This window comes from Parasteatoda tepidariorum, chromosome 9, assembly GCF_982258835.1.
Source record: "Parasteatoda tepidariorum strain Cologne lab strain chromosome 9, Ptep-v5.0, whole genome shotgun sequence".
Classification (NCBI taxonomy): Eukaryota; Metazoa; Arthropoda; class Arachnida; order Araneae; family Theridiidae; genus Parasteatoda; species Parasteatoda tepidariorum.
Window position 1 is genome coordinate 45405971 of NC_141763.1, and position 17938 is coordinate 45423908.

The 17938-nt window shown below is 26.7% G+C and overlaps 1 protein-coding gene across 1 annotated transcript in view; it reads right to left on the reverse strand.

Moving 5' to 3' along the window:
• Nucleotides 1-446: 446 nt before the first annotated feature.
• The window catches only part of LOC107456157 (amine oxidase [flavin-containing]), a 37397-nt gene continuing 19905 nt past the window's right edge, over nt 447-17938 (reverse strand). Inside the window, exons 5-14 of the mRNA XM_016073940.4 lie at nt 16996-17087; nt 15393-15534; nt 14371-14431; nt 14135-14226; nt 11337-11496; nt 10582-10681; nt 7118-7229; nt 4812-4909; nt 2652-2826; nt 447-709 (exon numbers count right to left, since the gene is read on the reverse strand). Of these exons, the coding sequence (XP_015929426.1) occupies nt 539-709; nt 2652-2826; nt 4812-4909; nt 7118-7229; nt 10582-10681; nt 11337-11496; nt 14135-14226; nt 14371-14431; nt 15393-15534; nt 16996-17087 (1203 nt within the window). The 3' untranslated portion in view covers nt 447-538. The remainder of the gene's footprint in view (nt 710-2651; nt 2827-4811; nt 4910-7117; nt 7230-10581; nt 10682-11336; nt 11497-14134; nt 14227-14370; nt 14432-15392; nt 15535-16995; nt 17088-17938) is intronic.

Consider the following 17938-nt stretch of genomic DNA (forward strand, 5'->3'; position numbering starts at 1 on the left):
ATATATATATATATATATATATATATATATATATATATATATATATATATATATATATATATATATATATATATATATATATATATATATATATATATATATATATATATATATATATATATATATATAGGTTGGCAATGCCATCGATAGACAAGATTTTTAACTAATTTTAAATTTGGTGAAAGAAAAAGTCGTTGATTTTGTAAAGATATCGTAGCAAACTGCACTCCATTTGTTTTTCTTTCATACTTTTTTTAAATCACTGGACATTTTTGGGACACCATTTTTGTTTTGTATTCTTATTCATTTTTGCTTTTGATCGCATAAATGGGAGTTTCTTATGGATCAAAAATTTTCCAAATGCTGGTACTAAATGTTTCTCACGTAATTGTAAAAAGTGATAAATAAAAACATTTTTAATTTTTACTCAATAATAGAAACGCTCACAAGATTATAAATATCTTTTATTTACAATTCAAAATTTTGAAAAAAAATTACAAAAATAGTTTTTATTAAAAAAATTACGAAATAAGCTCATTCAGCGTAGTTTGAAGCAAGATAACATATCGCTTTTTACTGATTTAGGACATTTCAGAAAAGTTAGTGCTCCTAATCCAATAGCAGTTATGGTCATTAACTTCAAAAAAGTAGGCACAGTTGGTGTATATTTCTCAGTAAAGCTAACCTCAAAAGGTTTTGGTAAGACATCCTGAAAATTACAAAATATATAGATTACGAATCAGCTTGATATATATATATATATATATATATATATATATATATATATATATATATATATATATATATATATATATATATATATATATATATATATATATATATATATATATTTATACATATATATATGTATATACATATATATATATGTATATATATATGTATACATATATATATATATGTATATACATATATATATATATGTATATACATATATATATATATTTATACATATATATATATATTTATACATATATATATACATATATATATATACATATACATATATATATATACATATACATATATATATATACATATACATATATATATATACATATACATATATATATATACATATACATATATATATATATATATATATATATATATATATATATATATATATATATATATATATATATATATATATATATATATATATATATATATATATATATATATATATATATATATATATATATATATATATATATATAATTATATATATATAATATATATATATAATATATATATATATATATATATATATATATATATATATATATATATATATATATATATATATATATATATATATATATATATATATATATATATATATATATATATATATATATATATATATATATATATATATATATATATATATATATATATATATATATATATATATATATATATATATATATATATATATATATATATATATATATATATATATTACGGATTTATTTTTAAAATCTGTGTCACGACAGGCCATAGAGGGCCAAGGCCTATTGTATCCATCTCAGTTTTCTTAACCTTGGGTTCTGGGGTGCAGGAGCAGATGTTCCGGTTAGGTGGTCAGCCAAACACGGAACCCCCAATGTTTAGTTCCCAAGCATGCTTCATACTCATTTATCGACCCACTGAAGGGATGAAATACAAAAGCAGTTAGCAAGATGAACGTTGGGAACAGAGGCCGTGTACCCCTAGTACCTAATCTTAGCTGTATATGTTTTTTTCTATAGAATGATGCATGCTTGCATTTATAGAATAAAACATTTATAGAAGCAGCATTCATTGAATGAAACATGTTTGTCAACATAAAATACATCTTTATGGTCTTACTTAGTAATTTTTTTACCTGGCACCCCTATAATTACTGACAATTTGAACTGACAAATCAATTACTGACACATAAAGAAAAATAGAAATGTACTGTTAACTAAGTTCTGGCTTTGAAGCTAATGGTTTATTCTACCCAAATCCAAAAATTTGTTAGCAAATTTGTCATCAGACGGTGCCATTAATTCGAAAACTATTACATGAAATATTCTGCTGCACATTGCACAATTCGAAATGAAATAAGTGTACGGATATCTATTAATTTTATTATAATACAGTACTGGGTTGCTGTAGCACAACAACATAGCCCTGATTTAGAACAAAATTGTTGTCTGAAAACATAATTCTATTGTTATTTATCAGTTATCAGCCCCATCCGTAGATAGGTTTTGAAATTTCAATTCGGCAAAAACAAATTTATCTGGTTTCATAAGCAGAATCCAGCTAAATGTACATTTTTTTTGTTTTATTATTTTTGAAACTGCTGTTTATTTTTAGGCACTATGTAGTTAGCCTTAAATAATAAGCTCTACTTAAATAGGTTTTTTGAATCAAAAAATAATTGTGAAAAAAAAACTATTCCCAATTCATAAACCAAACTTTTGCATAAAACTATTCAGTTATGTAATCAAAAGTCACTTAAGGAGAGGGATATTTTTAATTTTGAATAGTACAAAGTTATAAATAGTAATATCAGTTTAATCAACTCGTAATCATGGTATAGCATAAGATAATATAGTACTTAAAAACTATAAAATGATTAGTAGTTATAAATAACTTACTGTTGATTCAGGTTCTTTTTGAAATATCTTATCACGTGTTATTTTTCCCATCGCATAAAGAATTTCTCGAGCAGATCTCTCCCCAGCTTCAATGGCACCTTCCATGTAACCAGACCATTCTATTGCAGTTTCCGTGCCAGCAAAATACATCCTGTCTATTGGTTCACGTATCACTCTGTACAATTAACAAAACAAAATTTACGCTTTTTTAAAAAAAGACTAAAATATTACACATGAAGGTTATTCTTTGAAAATGAATTACATTATGAACAACATTTTCACATCAGTTTGCTTTAAAATGTCCAAAACATTTAATAAATAAACAGAAAAACAACACTATAAATTGAATTAAATTTATTGAATTAAATTTAAAGTTGAAGCTAATCTTCAACTGATGTTTTAACAATGTTATTGTTTGATGTCATAATAATTTTTATGTATTCCTTTAGTATTTATTAAATTATAAATTTATCGCAAGTGACAGAATATTAAAAATTATGAACAATTTTATTTCACCCAAATTTCACGATTTAGATTAAGGAAAGATATTTAAAGTAATTGTTTTGCTTTGCTTACTACAATGCTTTTGCTACTATGTCTGTATTTTCGTACGTTTCCTCAAAGCGAATTTTAAAATTCTTTGATTTATTAAGTAAAAAATTAGTTAAACAAACTAATCATTTAGTTATTAGTTTAAGAAAATAAATTTCCCAAAAATTTATTTTTAAAAAAAAAACATATATTATATAATTTTTTTTCTCGTAATTCATTCAACAGTCACTCTTTCTAAAATTTCGGTCATTCAATTTTTTCTTAAAAAGCATCACAACACAAAAAGTTGTGTTTAAATTGATTGAATCGAGAAAAAAAATTCCGGATTTCATTACGATGATCATAATGTTTCAAAGTTTGCAAAATTTCAGCTCCAAGAGCACATTTGTGATAATTTTTTTATAAATTTTTAATTTTGACTATCGAAATACTGTAGGTACCCGTAATCTGTAAAATATTGTCAGAATAGTTAATAAACATGAACGGTTGAAAAATTAAGCTCTTTAATCTTAATTTCACTTTTTGCGCATTTTCTTATATTTTTAGAACAGTTTAAGAAACTATTAAGAAAATTACACAATTAAGTACTTGCAACTCGACAAAAAACAAAAATGATTATGCCTAACCATTTGATTAAATTGGACACCTGTGAGAGACGTCACATGTGTATCGAACCTGATTGGCTTCGAAATCGATAAATTCCAAGATTTACAATCCGGTGACGTTACTTGCAAATATTCAATTAGAAAACTCGTTTATCCAAAGGTGATTCAAAGCAAAAAAGACTTTTTCATAATTATTTTATAATTTTTCAATGAAAACTTCTTCAATAATAAAGTGCAAAGAGTAAAATAATAAACGAAACACCCTAAATAACATTTGATCTAATGATCAGATATTCAAGTTCTAGAACTCAATCTTATGTTTCGAGGGGGTAACCTCAAATATACAATAAGTGAAGACGATATTAAGTTAAAAAATCAGAAAACGTGTCATTTCTGAATAAATATACTGATTTTTCGACGGATTCGGGTTTCTAATCCCCGAAATGTATGGGGTAGCCGTAATCTGGGAAATACGGTCCAAAGTTTGGACCCCTTAAAGTTAATTTTATTTTTTAAGTATTTCGCCGTATCTCGAGAACTTTTCAAGTGAATAGAAGAAAAACTTGCTTACAGTTATAAAGTTTATTTATGCAAAGATAATTTCATGCAAAAAATAATTTTACTAAATACAAGTATTTATTATTTCATTTAATAATAGTCGAAAAATTTCGAAATCTTAAAATATAAAATATTCTACATCATTTTAAAGAATACAATTTTAAATATCAGAATACAAAATTTTAACAAAATTTCCTGAGAAATCAAATTTTTAAAATACTACTTTTCGAAAACTATTTGGCGCACTTGGCTTAAATTTAAAATTACGCAGTTTATATTTAAATTCCTTATCATTCAAAATCTTTTGAGAGTTAACAGCTAAAATAGTTTACTTTTTGCCAATGCGAGAAAGAAGTTTTATCGGTTTTGTAACAATCAACTTACATGATTATTAGTGTTTTATACAAGATAGATTTATATAATTATGATGATCTTAAGAGCTAACCTTCCATAACGAGTGAAAAACCCCGGTGGATACATAGCTGTATAACATCCTCCAGAATATTGTTCTTCCATCCAATTATGCTCTTCATAGTGAATTGGCTGAAAATACAATTTCATAAAAACTTTTTGTACAATCTTTTTCCAAAATTTATTTGTTTGCCATGCCAATAAAAATTTTTACTCTACAACTTTAAGAGCAGATAATTATACTAACATTTTTATACAAATTTAACCTCTCTAAAATTGTTTTTGTCATGCATTTTTTAAAAAAAAGCCATAAATTTTTTATGAAAGTATAAATTATTAAATTTCAGGCAAAGTAATTCCGTTAACTCTTTTACTATGCATCTTAACTTAAAATTACAGAAGTAAATAAAAGTTAATTTACCCTACAAAAAATAGCTAATGTTAATTATTAAAATAAGGACCACAATTAAATTTCCGATAATGTATCTAAATACTTTTATCGTACATAATTATGTTACAAATTGTTGTAACTACTATTGGTAATTGCAACTATATTGCAGTATTTTACGGAGAATCTTAACTACCTACTTTATTTAAAAATAGCAACAATTTATCTCGTTTTTTTCCCTGATGGGCCTCATATAAACTAGGGGATGAAAGAATAATAGTACCTGTAATAGTATTATTATTTACGCGGCACTTATGGGTTATTGGCAACGGTCCAGGAAATATCCCTGACGATGATCCAAAACCATGTCATTGCAATTTTGACTAAAGGCTTACAAGGATAAAAGGACTACAAGGGTTAAAAGGACTACATTTAAAATCTGCCATCTCACTACAGGGGGAATAGTTCCCACTTTGGTAACCCAAGAAAATGCGTGCGAATTAGAGCACTTCATGGTAGAACAGTTACAGGAAAACAGATACCGTTCGCCCTCGGTCCCTTAGCAGGCAGATTAAAGTAATCATCCACCACAACCCAGTGATGCTTGATTTTGGTGATCTACTAGAAACCATGTCTTACGAGCGAGTAACACGAATAACATTTTTATCTTAGTAATAACTTTGTATAAAATGTTTTGGGAAATGTGAAAATTTCCAAAACACTTATAACAATGAAATCAAATACAACTAAATATATATGTGCCGAACTCTAAAACCTTTAAATTTTGATAATAAAGAAAAAATAATAGGCACACTACTTTTACACCTCCAGAATTGTTTGAAAATGTATAAAATATCAGAAAATAATCGTGAACATCGAAAATTTTTATGCCCTTATTATGTTAAATTCAATTAATTAATCCTGAGGTTACGGTTTGACAGGGTTACGGTCTGGACAACCTAGAGAATGGATCGAATTCGATTGATGATTCCTGAGATTCTCCCACATCAATGTATGAAGGTTGTCGAAATGAAGAATTCACCTACCTGTTAGTGTCAGAAATGGTGCATCAATAACACCACCATCTTTCCAGATTATAAATATTATAAATTAAGGTAAGAAGAGCTCCTTGTAGAATGTGTTGCGAACAACTGATAAAACAGTTCACATGAGAGCATTCAAAGTTAATGTAAAGTCATGAAACGATGAATAATTCTAGAACAGAATAACGTGTGTCAGTACAATTTTTAGTATTTAGAGAGCGAGTGCAATCTGGACGTATATCATAAAAATTTGCTGGTTATGACTAATTCTGTATAAAACAAACAGTTGTAAATGTTCGGTATGAAAGTTTTCCTGAAGGAAGTACATCAATACTGGATTTGCCAAGACACAACGTAAACAAGTAAGATGATTTTTCAAGATCTCATTACTGCAGATGATAAAATGATTAGAAATAAACGAAGAGTTTCAGCTGCACTTCGTCTGACACGGGTAGAGACATGATGATGCAATAACATTCTGGCACAATACTTTGTGTTTACGTATTCTTAATGCATCCTTCTTAGCTATACTTTACATTCACTTCAAATGCTCTAATATGAACTAACGAATTTAGGTGTTATATTTTCTCGTGCCTACATTTAAAATTTTGAATAGCGGTGCAGTTATCACTACTGCAATATGATGCTATTCAACTTTTTAATATTTTATGTGGGTAAACGTTATATTTGGCACCTAATCGTTTTAAAAGGTGAATAAAAATGAATATTTGTTTCAATTTTGAAATATCTCATATGGGATATTTAATAAAAAATTGGGTATATATTAGAGTATTTCATGCAAGTTTTAAAGAACTATTTTCATAAATAGAAAAGTAAAAGCTTTCGATTTTGTAAAAAAATTTCACACAAAACAGTACATAAAATCTCATTAATATATTAAATATTTACTTTAAGAAACTCTTGAAGGCCCGTTACTTCAGCGAAGCTTTTAGCTACCATATTTTTTCTTTCTTCTGCACTTAGTTGACACAAACGACGAAGCTTATCTGAACAAATAAACCTAAGAAACGAAAGAGAAAATAAAAAATAGTTTTTGAAATTAAGATAGTAATCACATGTAAAAAAATAGAACATTTAGGATAATAAGAATCTAGAATAAAAAATCTGTACAATAACATCCACGTGTTTCAAAATTTACATAAGAATTTTTTTTATGCTTTCAAATAAATGATTACTAAAAGATTTTTCAAGCTTTAGTGACTATTATTTTTGTCCTTAAGGCTATAAAAAAATTTTATTCAGTTATTTTAATATAGTTTTAATTAAACTTTTCCCTTAAAACGAACTTTAATTTTTTACACATGAGAGGAAAGATAGATGAAAATAAAGGAGATTGATAAATAGATAAAAGCTAAAACTAGATTTAAAAATCTCACTCATTCATTCTTTTATCCCTTCATTCATTCGCTCATTTATTTACTCATTAATTTATTTACTCATTAATTTATTTATTCATTCATTCATCCTTCATATATTCATTCATTCATTTATTTATTCATCCATTTATTCATTCCTCCATTTATTCATTCATCCATTTATTCATTCTACCATTTATTTATTTATCCATTTATTCTTTCATTAAATTGTAAAAGAGTGTATTATTTCTAGTAGTTTTTGGTTAAGGTTTCAAATCAAGATGTCAACAACTCTGGTTATCAAGTGCATGCTAAACAAAAATGTTAAATTCTTAACTTAAACACACGTTTTTCGTATGGTATTTCAGATAGTGTTTAATATTTCTGTTTATCATGAGTAAATAAATAAGTTTAAAAATAAAAAATTAATTAACAAATAAACAACGAAATAAGCGAATAATCGATAAATGGTTTTTTATCAAAATTATGAAATCATGCATGAAATTGAAAAGGCCATACGTATTACAAATAATAAAATTGAAATAATTTAAATTTTATTTATTTATTAATATTTGTTGCTCTATCCAGAAACTTTGCGCTATTAGATTAAGTAAAACATGTTTTCAGAAGCTAAATACATCGCAAAAAAGATTTACTGTATTAAGCATAATGATGCCATTGCTCATTGGCAATTTATGATAATCATAAATTATCACATCTAGCAATTTTCTCTCTCACTTTTTAATACATAAGTTATTTTTCAAAAACCTTCAATTACCATAGATTTTAAATTATTTATTTTTGCAAAATCATTTTTCAAAAACGCAACTTATCCAAGCACCCACAGTATCCAGGAAGCTTATAATGACGCCACTTACTAAACTCAAATAAGAATCAATTACTGCAAACAACCATATAATATCAAATATCAAATTAAAATTAAACAAACTCATAAAGGAATATCAGAGTACCCGTGATCCAACCATTGAACACCAAGTCAACCGCTTTTTAAAAGCAAATAGCAGAATTTGAAAAAGAAAACTGGGATGACAAAGTAGAAATTCTAACAACCCAAGTCAGCAAGGAGCAGGGTACGTTTACTTAATATAGCAAAGACCACAAATCTGCCTTAGAATGAGCCCAATGACAAAACATATTCCGACAGAGACAAAACTGAAATATTCATGGATGTAATGGAGAAACAATTTTCCTTAAATGACAAAACCTCAAAGACTGAGATCCTGGATATCCATCATGAATTTATTACTACAAATAATCATCTTGATACAATTAAACCAGCCAATCTGGAAGAATTATTTAATATCATAACAAGGTTTCATAAAAACAAGGCCTCCGGAATGAACAAGATAAACAACATCATGCTTAAAAATCTCCTCATAAACATTAAAGAACAAATCAAATTAATTAATCAACTCCTGCATCAAGATAAAATTATTTTTTCAACAAAAATGGAAACACGCACACATAATACTCTTCCCAAAGCAAAGAAAAAATCTATAAAATCCTAAGAGCTATAGGCCAAGTATTCTTTTAACTGCCTTTTCAAAAAAAAAATTTGAAAAATTTCCATCAATGTCACTAAGTCTTCGCGCATAATTATTAGAAGATCATATAAAAGGTTAAAAAATTGAACCTGGAGCAATTTAATGAAAATGCTCCCATGGTTAACACAGCTCAAAATCTTGGTATTATCCTTATAAACACATTAAATTGAAAAACTCATATTTTTAATATTCTTAACATGACAGAAGGAGCATACCTGACCCTCAAACCCATTATTTACCATAATTCAAAATTGGTCCTATACCTAATGCTTTACTTGCAATGTATACCCCTCATCATAAGCTATGCTGCTGCAGTGTAGAGTACAACATCGAAAACCCAGAAAAAAGCCTCAAGATAACACATAATACATTCCTGAGGAGGATCACTTGAGCCCCAGGTTTTTAAGAACAAAAAACCTTAATGTTGCAGCATTAACGAGCATATCGCACAGTTAAGTGCTACATTCTTCAAGGACTAACTCAAATGTGACAAATATAAACACAAAAACATCGTTGACTTTGAACTATTAGACAGTGGTATAAAATTCAGTCCGGCAACTGTGTTTTCTTATCGGGCGGAGTACTTTCGAAAAGATTCAGCAATTAGCTGATAACATGTGTATATATATCTTACAGATAATTTCTCCACTCAACTAAAATGTGCTTTGGCAAATTTTACTCATAACCTACACAAATGAATGAGTTAAAGCCCGTCGTAGGACTGGGAATTAAGTAAATAGTACACATAGGAATAGGCAACTTTGAACAAAATAAACAGGTGATTTCCGATAACTTTATGAAACATCCGTGACGTTGCTTTCAAAAGAAAGCAACATTGATTCATGAACTCCGTTTTCCATTAAACAGAGTTGTAAGTTAGCAAACATCGTTGATGTCATATTTAAAATCGCTCAAGGAAGGAAAATCCTCAGCATAAGTCTCATTTTTATCAATGGGGAGTTCTAAACCAATGAAAAAATGCAATTACCTGCATATGAATTTGCAATAGAATAAAAAAGAGGAATAAATAGCTAAAAACATTAATCAATTTTTAAATAATTATAAGCCAAAAAAAAATTTATAGATCCAAAAGCAAAATACAATTCAATTTTAGATAGAATGAAAAAAAACGACGCTAAATCTTTTTAAACATACAGCAAATGCTACAAACAAACTAAACTAATAAATTCTATATTTAACCTATTGCTAAACCTATGGAAAACTTCATTTTTAAACAACTGAATAATTTAAATTTTCTAGTGATTTTTTTGGAATTAGTGTCTAAATTTGTCTTATGGATCATATTACTCAAATTTCAAGACGCTAGCACAAATTCAGTTATAAGAGAATTACAACACGTTCTAGTTTTTTATTCTCAGAAAAACAAAATAATACATTATAAGTATTGTATAGTATTAGCAGCTTCATTTACCCAATAATAGCAGGAAAAGTGTCATCTGGTTTTGTGTCATCAAGCGTGAAATTAACTGGAAAATCTGGCCCACCTTCAATCAAAAATGATCCGCAATATCCTGGAAAGAAATTCAAAGCATAATTGTATTTCTTTTGATCTGTAATTAGATGACGTGTAGGAAATGAAAAAGTGATCTTCACATTATTTATTTAATCAGATTCATCAGTAAGATTTTACTGAAATCAGATTTTTGTCATTAATCGATCTGATTCATCAACATTATTATAAAATAATATTTATAAAATTTTAGAACTATGTCTTGAGAAATCTTTTTTTTAAATTTAATTTCTCAGTCAGATTAAAGGAATCAATCCACCAGATTGATAAACTTTATTAATTAGTTGGACAAAAAAAAAGATTTACCTATAAAATTTATAAAAATAAAATCCTACATTAGATTTTTAAGAAACTCAAATTCAGATCATATTATTGATTCGCAAATTCCATAGAAATAAACACTGCCCATCATTAGTGATCCGAGCACTAGGCACTCAATCTCTGACTTGCAATTCACAACACTTTACGGTGTCTTAGGGTTTCCAGAGATCTGATACGTGACTTCGTAGATGATTGCATTGAAGGAATTTTATCCAATTCTAAATATAAGTTCATTAAAAAATGCTGTTACTTTATTTGTATCCCTCGTATAATTCCATAATAAAGAATAATTGAATTTGGGTCATAGTTACGAATTAATTTTGTTCGACCAGTACCTTTACTTCTCCAGAAGGGTTTGGAATAGTAGACGACGACTTTCATGACTGATCCCATTGGAGCTCTTTGGATCAACTGGTTTCGCAAGGGTGGCAGTTCTGGTGTATAGTGAATTTTCATTTGTAGTACAGGTGGTAATGCAAGAATCACATACTTGGCCTAAAATGAAAAGAAGAAAATTGCAGAATCTAATACCATATATAATTCTCTTACGTGGCTCCCAAATTTTGACTCTATTTCTTTTCCGCCGGTGGCAAAGTTTGCTTCGTTTTGTTTACATCACTATTTCTCTTACATTTCGAATCGACCAATGATTGCCGCTAAAAATGTCACTGCCAAATCTAGCTGAGGTGGCTCAACATATAGCTCTTTTAAAAACGGAAGCTGAAATAACCAGAGAGCATCAGCTGCGGCAATCTCATACTATTAAGCTAAGCAGAATTGAGTAGTCTTTGTCGATAGATCTCTATTTTAGTATTTTGTCGAAAGCGCTTTTTTTCACGAATTTATATATTACGAATTTATTTGACAATTTTTGATTTATATCACGAATTATACTATAGCACATTTCTAATAGGTTTAACGAATTACATGTCATTTATTTGAATTCAAATTTATTTTAATGACTTAGTATTTACTAAAAAGATGTAATTTTTTTTTTAAAAAAGATGTTTTTATATGGATTTGAATGATTGTTTTGAATTCATAGAATTTTGTGCATTTGCAATGTACCTAAGCTAGTAGCGAGCGAAGTGAGCTTGGTTTGCGAAGCAAACCATATAAGATTGCGTTGCAATTTTCGGGGGTTGGCAAGCGTTAACGAGCAGGGGGCGCAGCCCACTACTTTAGAAAAATATACCATGCAGTTTTCGATATTTTAAGAAAAAAATCTGTCTTTCAATTTTCTTACTCCGTTGAATCATTTGAAAAGCTTTCTCAATGCTTTGAGTTTTAAAATTATAAATAAAAAGTTGATAATGGTTGCAAAGAACGTCGAGTTCCCAAGTTTAAGAAAAAAACTTTCTAAGTCTTTAAGAAAATGATTTCATGCATTACATGTTGCATATGTTTTTAAAATTAAATTTATTACATGGGAAACCTTATTAGTTTATCGACAGTGCTCACAAATACGATACAACTTTATTATTTTTGATCTAATGATAGGATTATTGCATAGTGAGTGTAATCTTTTTTATGAGAAGGGCAAACCAAAAACATATTTTTTTTCTGCAGATGATAGTTTAAGTCAAGAAATCGGACAGGTTTTTAAACCAAATCCATGAAAAAGGTATGTTTATTCAGAGAAAGTTATTTCAGTTTATTTTTTTTCCGTTGCATTTAATTACTAAATATATCATCTGCATCAATTAATTTACATACTTAAGGTTACCCTTTCAGACCGTTAAAATTGCATTTTAATAATATGTATGTTTCATTTTAGTGTATGTAAAATGTCATGCCACCAAACAATAAAACTATTAATTTCGTTAACATAAAATGGTAATGTATATAAATTGAATAAGATGTTTATAAGGAATATATGTTACGCATATTTTTAGAACTTAATTTCAAAAAAGGTATCATCATGCATGGATAGCTAGACTAAAAAGGTCTCCAGTGAACGCGCGAAGAAAGCTAGAACCGCTGAAAAATTCGAAAAGAGCTTGGAGAGAAATTTCAATAATTTTTGAGCACTGAAAGGTAGGCCTCATATTATATAAAACACTAACACGTATGTATTTTGTTATGAAAGTGATGAAATGCCGATTAAAGCTTATTTAATGAATTTAACATTATGGACAATATTAATTTGATTGAAAACCATAGGCGTTATAACAAGACGGGGAATTTTTATTCGCCAAATTACCATTGGCGATCTAATGTGCCTTAAACTGGCGAGTTGGTTTCCTATTTTAAAATGTTGAATTTTATATTGATCAAATAACACTTTAGTTTTCGTAAGGCCTCGTAAGATATTGCTTTCTTGTTTTCTAAACCAAGCGACGGAAGAAAAAAATAGAGAAAAAAGTATAAAAAATAGTTGGTACAAAAATTGCTGAAGTCACCCATTAACTTCCGAAAACAATGCTTCTTGCAACAATGAAACGTAAAGACAATTTAATTTGATTTAACATTATTAGAAAATAAATTTATTTCATTTTTAACTTTCTTCATTCTTTTATGCTTTGTATCACCAAAAAGTTCTTCTTATATCTCTTATCATTTTTAATTGTTTTCATATTTTTTGTGAATGTAAAATAGGGGAAAGTAAGACTTTTAGCTCAGCTAGTATCTTTAAAACTACCCTATAAAAGTCTGATTAAAACTTCTATCATATGGCAAAATTGATCATGTTTCTGAATCTATGGCTAAACCAAAAGCTCGGTAATTTGTACCGAAGTTCTTTAGCAACGATTTCGGTAAAATTAACAGTATGGTTTTAAATTATGTGTTTAAAATTTGATAAAGGTAGTAAAATTTGTTAATTTTAGAGCATTGCATGAAAGTCATGTATTCAGTTGAATTTACTATTCAGTTTTGTATGCATTTTTCACAAAATCCATGATAAAGAAAAATAATTTTGAAAACTAAACTTTCCGGTAAACCGTTACTATATGAACGGAAAAATTACCAAATGAATTATTTAAAGACCGTATATCTTGGTTTTGTTAACAGAATTACGTTTTTTTTTTCTAGAATGGTTATTACCATACAGTACGGTAATTTTACCAGAATTTTTTTCTCTGTGTGAAATTTCTAACCGTACATTATATAGTAATTTAATATAACATCTTACCTTGTATTCTTTACCATTCAGCGTTTTCACAATCACGACGTCTTTTGAACTTTGATCAATTCCAACAACCGGACTTTGTTTAATAACAGCATCTTGAAAATAAAAAAAATTGACATAAATGCAGCGAAATTATTAACTATTTTAGAATTTATGCTCTTTAATTCAAATATTCTTATGCACTGAACTTCATTGAATAATTAGCATTTTAAACAGGAAACAAACTGAGAAAAAATTACCTCCTAACTTTTCAGCCATTTTTTTACTTATCTGCTGCGAGCCTCCTTTGAACTTTCTTTCCTATTAAAATGAAAATTGAATCAGTTAACACACTTTATTTTGCAATTACACATAAGTTCATTCTCGCATAATAAATTTTGTGCCTTTAGATAAAAAAAAATTTCCAACTATTAAAAAAGATAGCCACACAAAGCAATACCTTTTACGTAGGCAAAATATGAGAGATTCTATGCACTTTTTGCAAAACAATTTTCCTATTTTTTTAACATACTGAATTTTCCATGCTGGCATGCGATAACTTTGTCTGTCATCTGTTTACGTTATTATTTCTAACATATATCAAAAATTATTACCTTTTAACGAATTTTTAAGTGTGCAAGAAACATGTCTAAACCATTAAACTAGAGGGTGGTAGGAGATTTGACCAACGGAAATTTAAAAAAAATAATAAATAAATAAATATATTATATATATATATATATATATATTATATATATATATATATATATATATATATATATATATATATATATATATATATATATATATATATATATATATATATATATATATATATATATATATATATATATATATATATATATATATATATATATATATAGGAATATTAAGAAAATAGTAAATTTCAATATTTAAAGCTAATTAATTCCAATGTTTAATATTATCTATTAATTAATAACTAAATGTGAAAAGGTCTATGGGTCCCTCCCAAATTTACTTGACTATACACTACAGATATCAAAAAGGAAAAATTTCAATTTTTAAAATTATTTTAATGTGGATTATTATTCACTAATTAATACTTAAATACGGAAAAGATAATGCACAAAAAAAATAGAAAAAGATAGATTTTCAAATTTCTTATGTTTTTCCAACAACTATTTATCTATGTACTAGTAAATAAATCAAAAAAGTAAAATTTCCATACTTAAACCTAATTTATTTCAATACTTAATATTATTCAACAGAACTTGAAAAACACAAGAATTGTTAAACCAACCTGTCCACCATTTGTAGTAGAGAGGATTCTCTTGCTTCCTCCACATTGTTTTATATACCAAAGGAAGCCTAATAGAGAAGCTTCGTAATGCTCAGAAGTAATAAATGCATTCATGATATTATTAAAGAAATCTAAAGCTCCCCTAAAACAAATAATATGACTTAGTTAATCAGCTAAATTTTGTTAAAAATTAACAACAAATTTTCGTAAATTTGTTGTATAATATTTTGTAGATTTGTTTTATAATTTTTTTGTAGACCTATTTTATAATATTTTGTAAATTCATTTAAATACTTTTTTTTGTAAATTCCTTTACTAAATTTTGTATATTTATTTACTTTATAATTTTCTACAGATTATTTTAAAATTTTTCTTTGATTTATTTATTATTTTTTGTAGATTTATTTTTTTTATAAATGTATTTAATGATTTTTTGTAGTTTTTAATAGCATTTTGTGAATTTAATTTATAATTTTTATAAATTTAGTTAATAAATTTTTGTAGTTTCATTTTGTTATATTTTTAGATTTAATTTATATGCTTTATAAGTTTAATATGTATTTTTGTAATTTCTTTTGTGTATTTTTATAAATTAATTATGTAATTTAGGTAGTTTTATCTAATAATTTTGTCGATTTATTTTGTATTTTTAATTTTTGTAATTTTAATTTTTATAAATTTATTTCACAAATTTTTTATTATTTTTAAGATTTACCAATACATTTTAAGCAATTTTCTTCCTTTTCTTTTTAATTCAGGAAGCAATTTTATATCCTTTTTAGTTCTTTTATTTTACTTCTTTGTTAATTTTCTTAAATTTATTTTGTAATATGATCAAATTTGATACTTTTGTTTAAAAAAATAGTAATGTAACTTTATGATCAGGCAATAACTTTAAACAACGAAGGATAGATATTAAACTTAATATATATAAATAAATTGCAATCACACAGTCAGCACAGTTTAAAAGTAACCTTTAAGTAACTTTTCATTTAAATATACAATAGGCACGAGGTATGCTTCAAAGTATTTTGTTTAAAGGGCCTAATTTAGATAAGTAAAAAATAAGCATCTCATATCTAAATTTATAATTCGGTTCAATAATGCAAGTCTTTAATGAATTTGAACTCGGCTCTACTATTTTGAGGGTAAACAACATTTTTTTTAAGATAGCGCGTCTTTAAAAAATTTTAAGAAAAACCTGACAATATAAATGTCATATCCGCAGAACTGAATAGTTCCGCTTATGGGTAAAGAAACTGAACTCTCATTTATTTAGTGAAAGTTCTCTTTTATTTTTTAATAATATTGTATAGTTTAGTTAATGTACCGAAGTAACTTAAAATCTCATCTCAAATTCTGCAGATTTCGCATTGTACATTCTGATCAATAAATAAAAAGTATTTTTTTTTGTTTAATTTTATTGTTTCTATTATTTTACCAAATGCAAATTTCATAAAATTCATTCTCATAAAAATAAAGATCATGATAAAAATAATAAAATTAATTGATAAAAAATATTGATTGAATATATAATTATAAAATGATTGATTGAAAATGATAGAAATAATTTCAAAGCAATAATTGTAAAAATTGACAATACTTTGTCCAACAAGTTTTTTGCAGCCAATCCTTGTATGTTATTGTATCCCATTCATCTGCATGGGGAGCATTCCATGGGGCTTCAGCAGGAATCTGTGGTAGAAAAAATAATAAATTATTTTTTTAAATGTCCTTGCATTAAAAAATCCTAAAATTACCGTCATAACCAAATATGTCTTACTTATCGAAAAGAAATTAGAAAATATGACACTCTATATTTTTATTTTATATCATCTCACTTTTCTTGGTTGAAGTTGAATATAAAAAATAGTAAGAAGTTACCATAACATCACCAAACTTAATCCTATTTCCTTTTTTTTTAACTCATTACACCAAAAATAAATTATTTGAATAATAATTACATAAAAATTGCATTAACAAGCGAAAATGAAAGAGGCGCATGTTCTCAAAACTATAGTATCAAGAATAAATAAATAAGTAATAGTGGGCTGATCTCCCTGCTCGCTTACGCTCGCCAACCCCCGAAAATTGCTACGCAATCTTATATGGTTAGCTTGGCTAACCAAGCTCGCTTCCCTCGCTACTAACTTACGTACATTGCAAATACTTAAAATTCTAAGAATTCAAAACAATCATTCAAATCCATATAACAACTTTTTTTTTTAAAAAAATTACATCTTTTTAGTAAATACTAAGTCATTAAAATAAATTTGAATTCAAATAAATGACATGTAATTCGTTAAACCTATTAGAAATGTGCTATAGCATAAAATCTTAACGCGTAACAGCACGACTGAGACTCATTTTTCAATGAATAACTAATAGCAATAATAAAACTAATAAATTCGTGATATAAATCAAAAATCGTCAAATAAATTCGTAATATATAAATTCGTGAAAAAAAAGCGCTTTCGAAAAAATACTAAAATAGAGATCTATCGACAAAGACTACTCACTTCTGCCTAGCTTAAGGTTATTTCAGT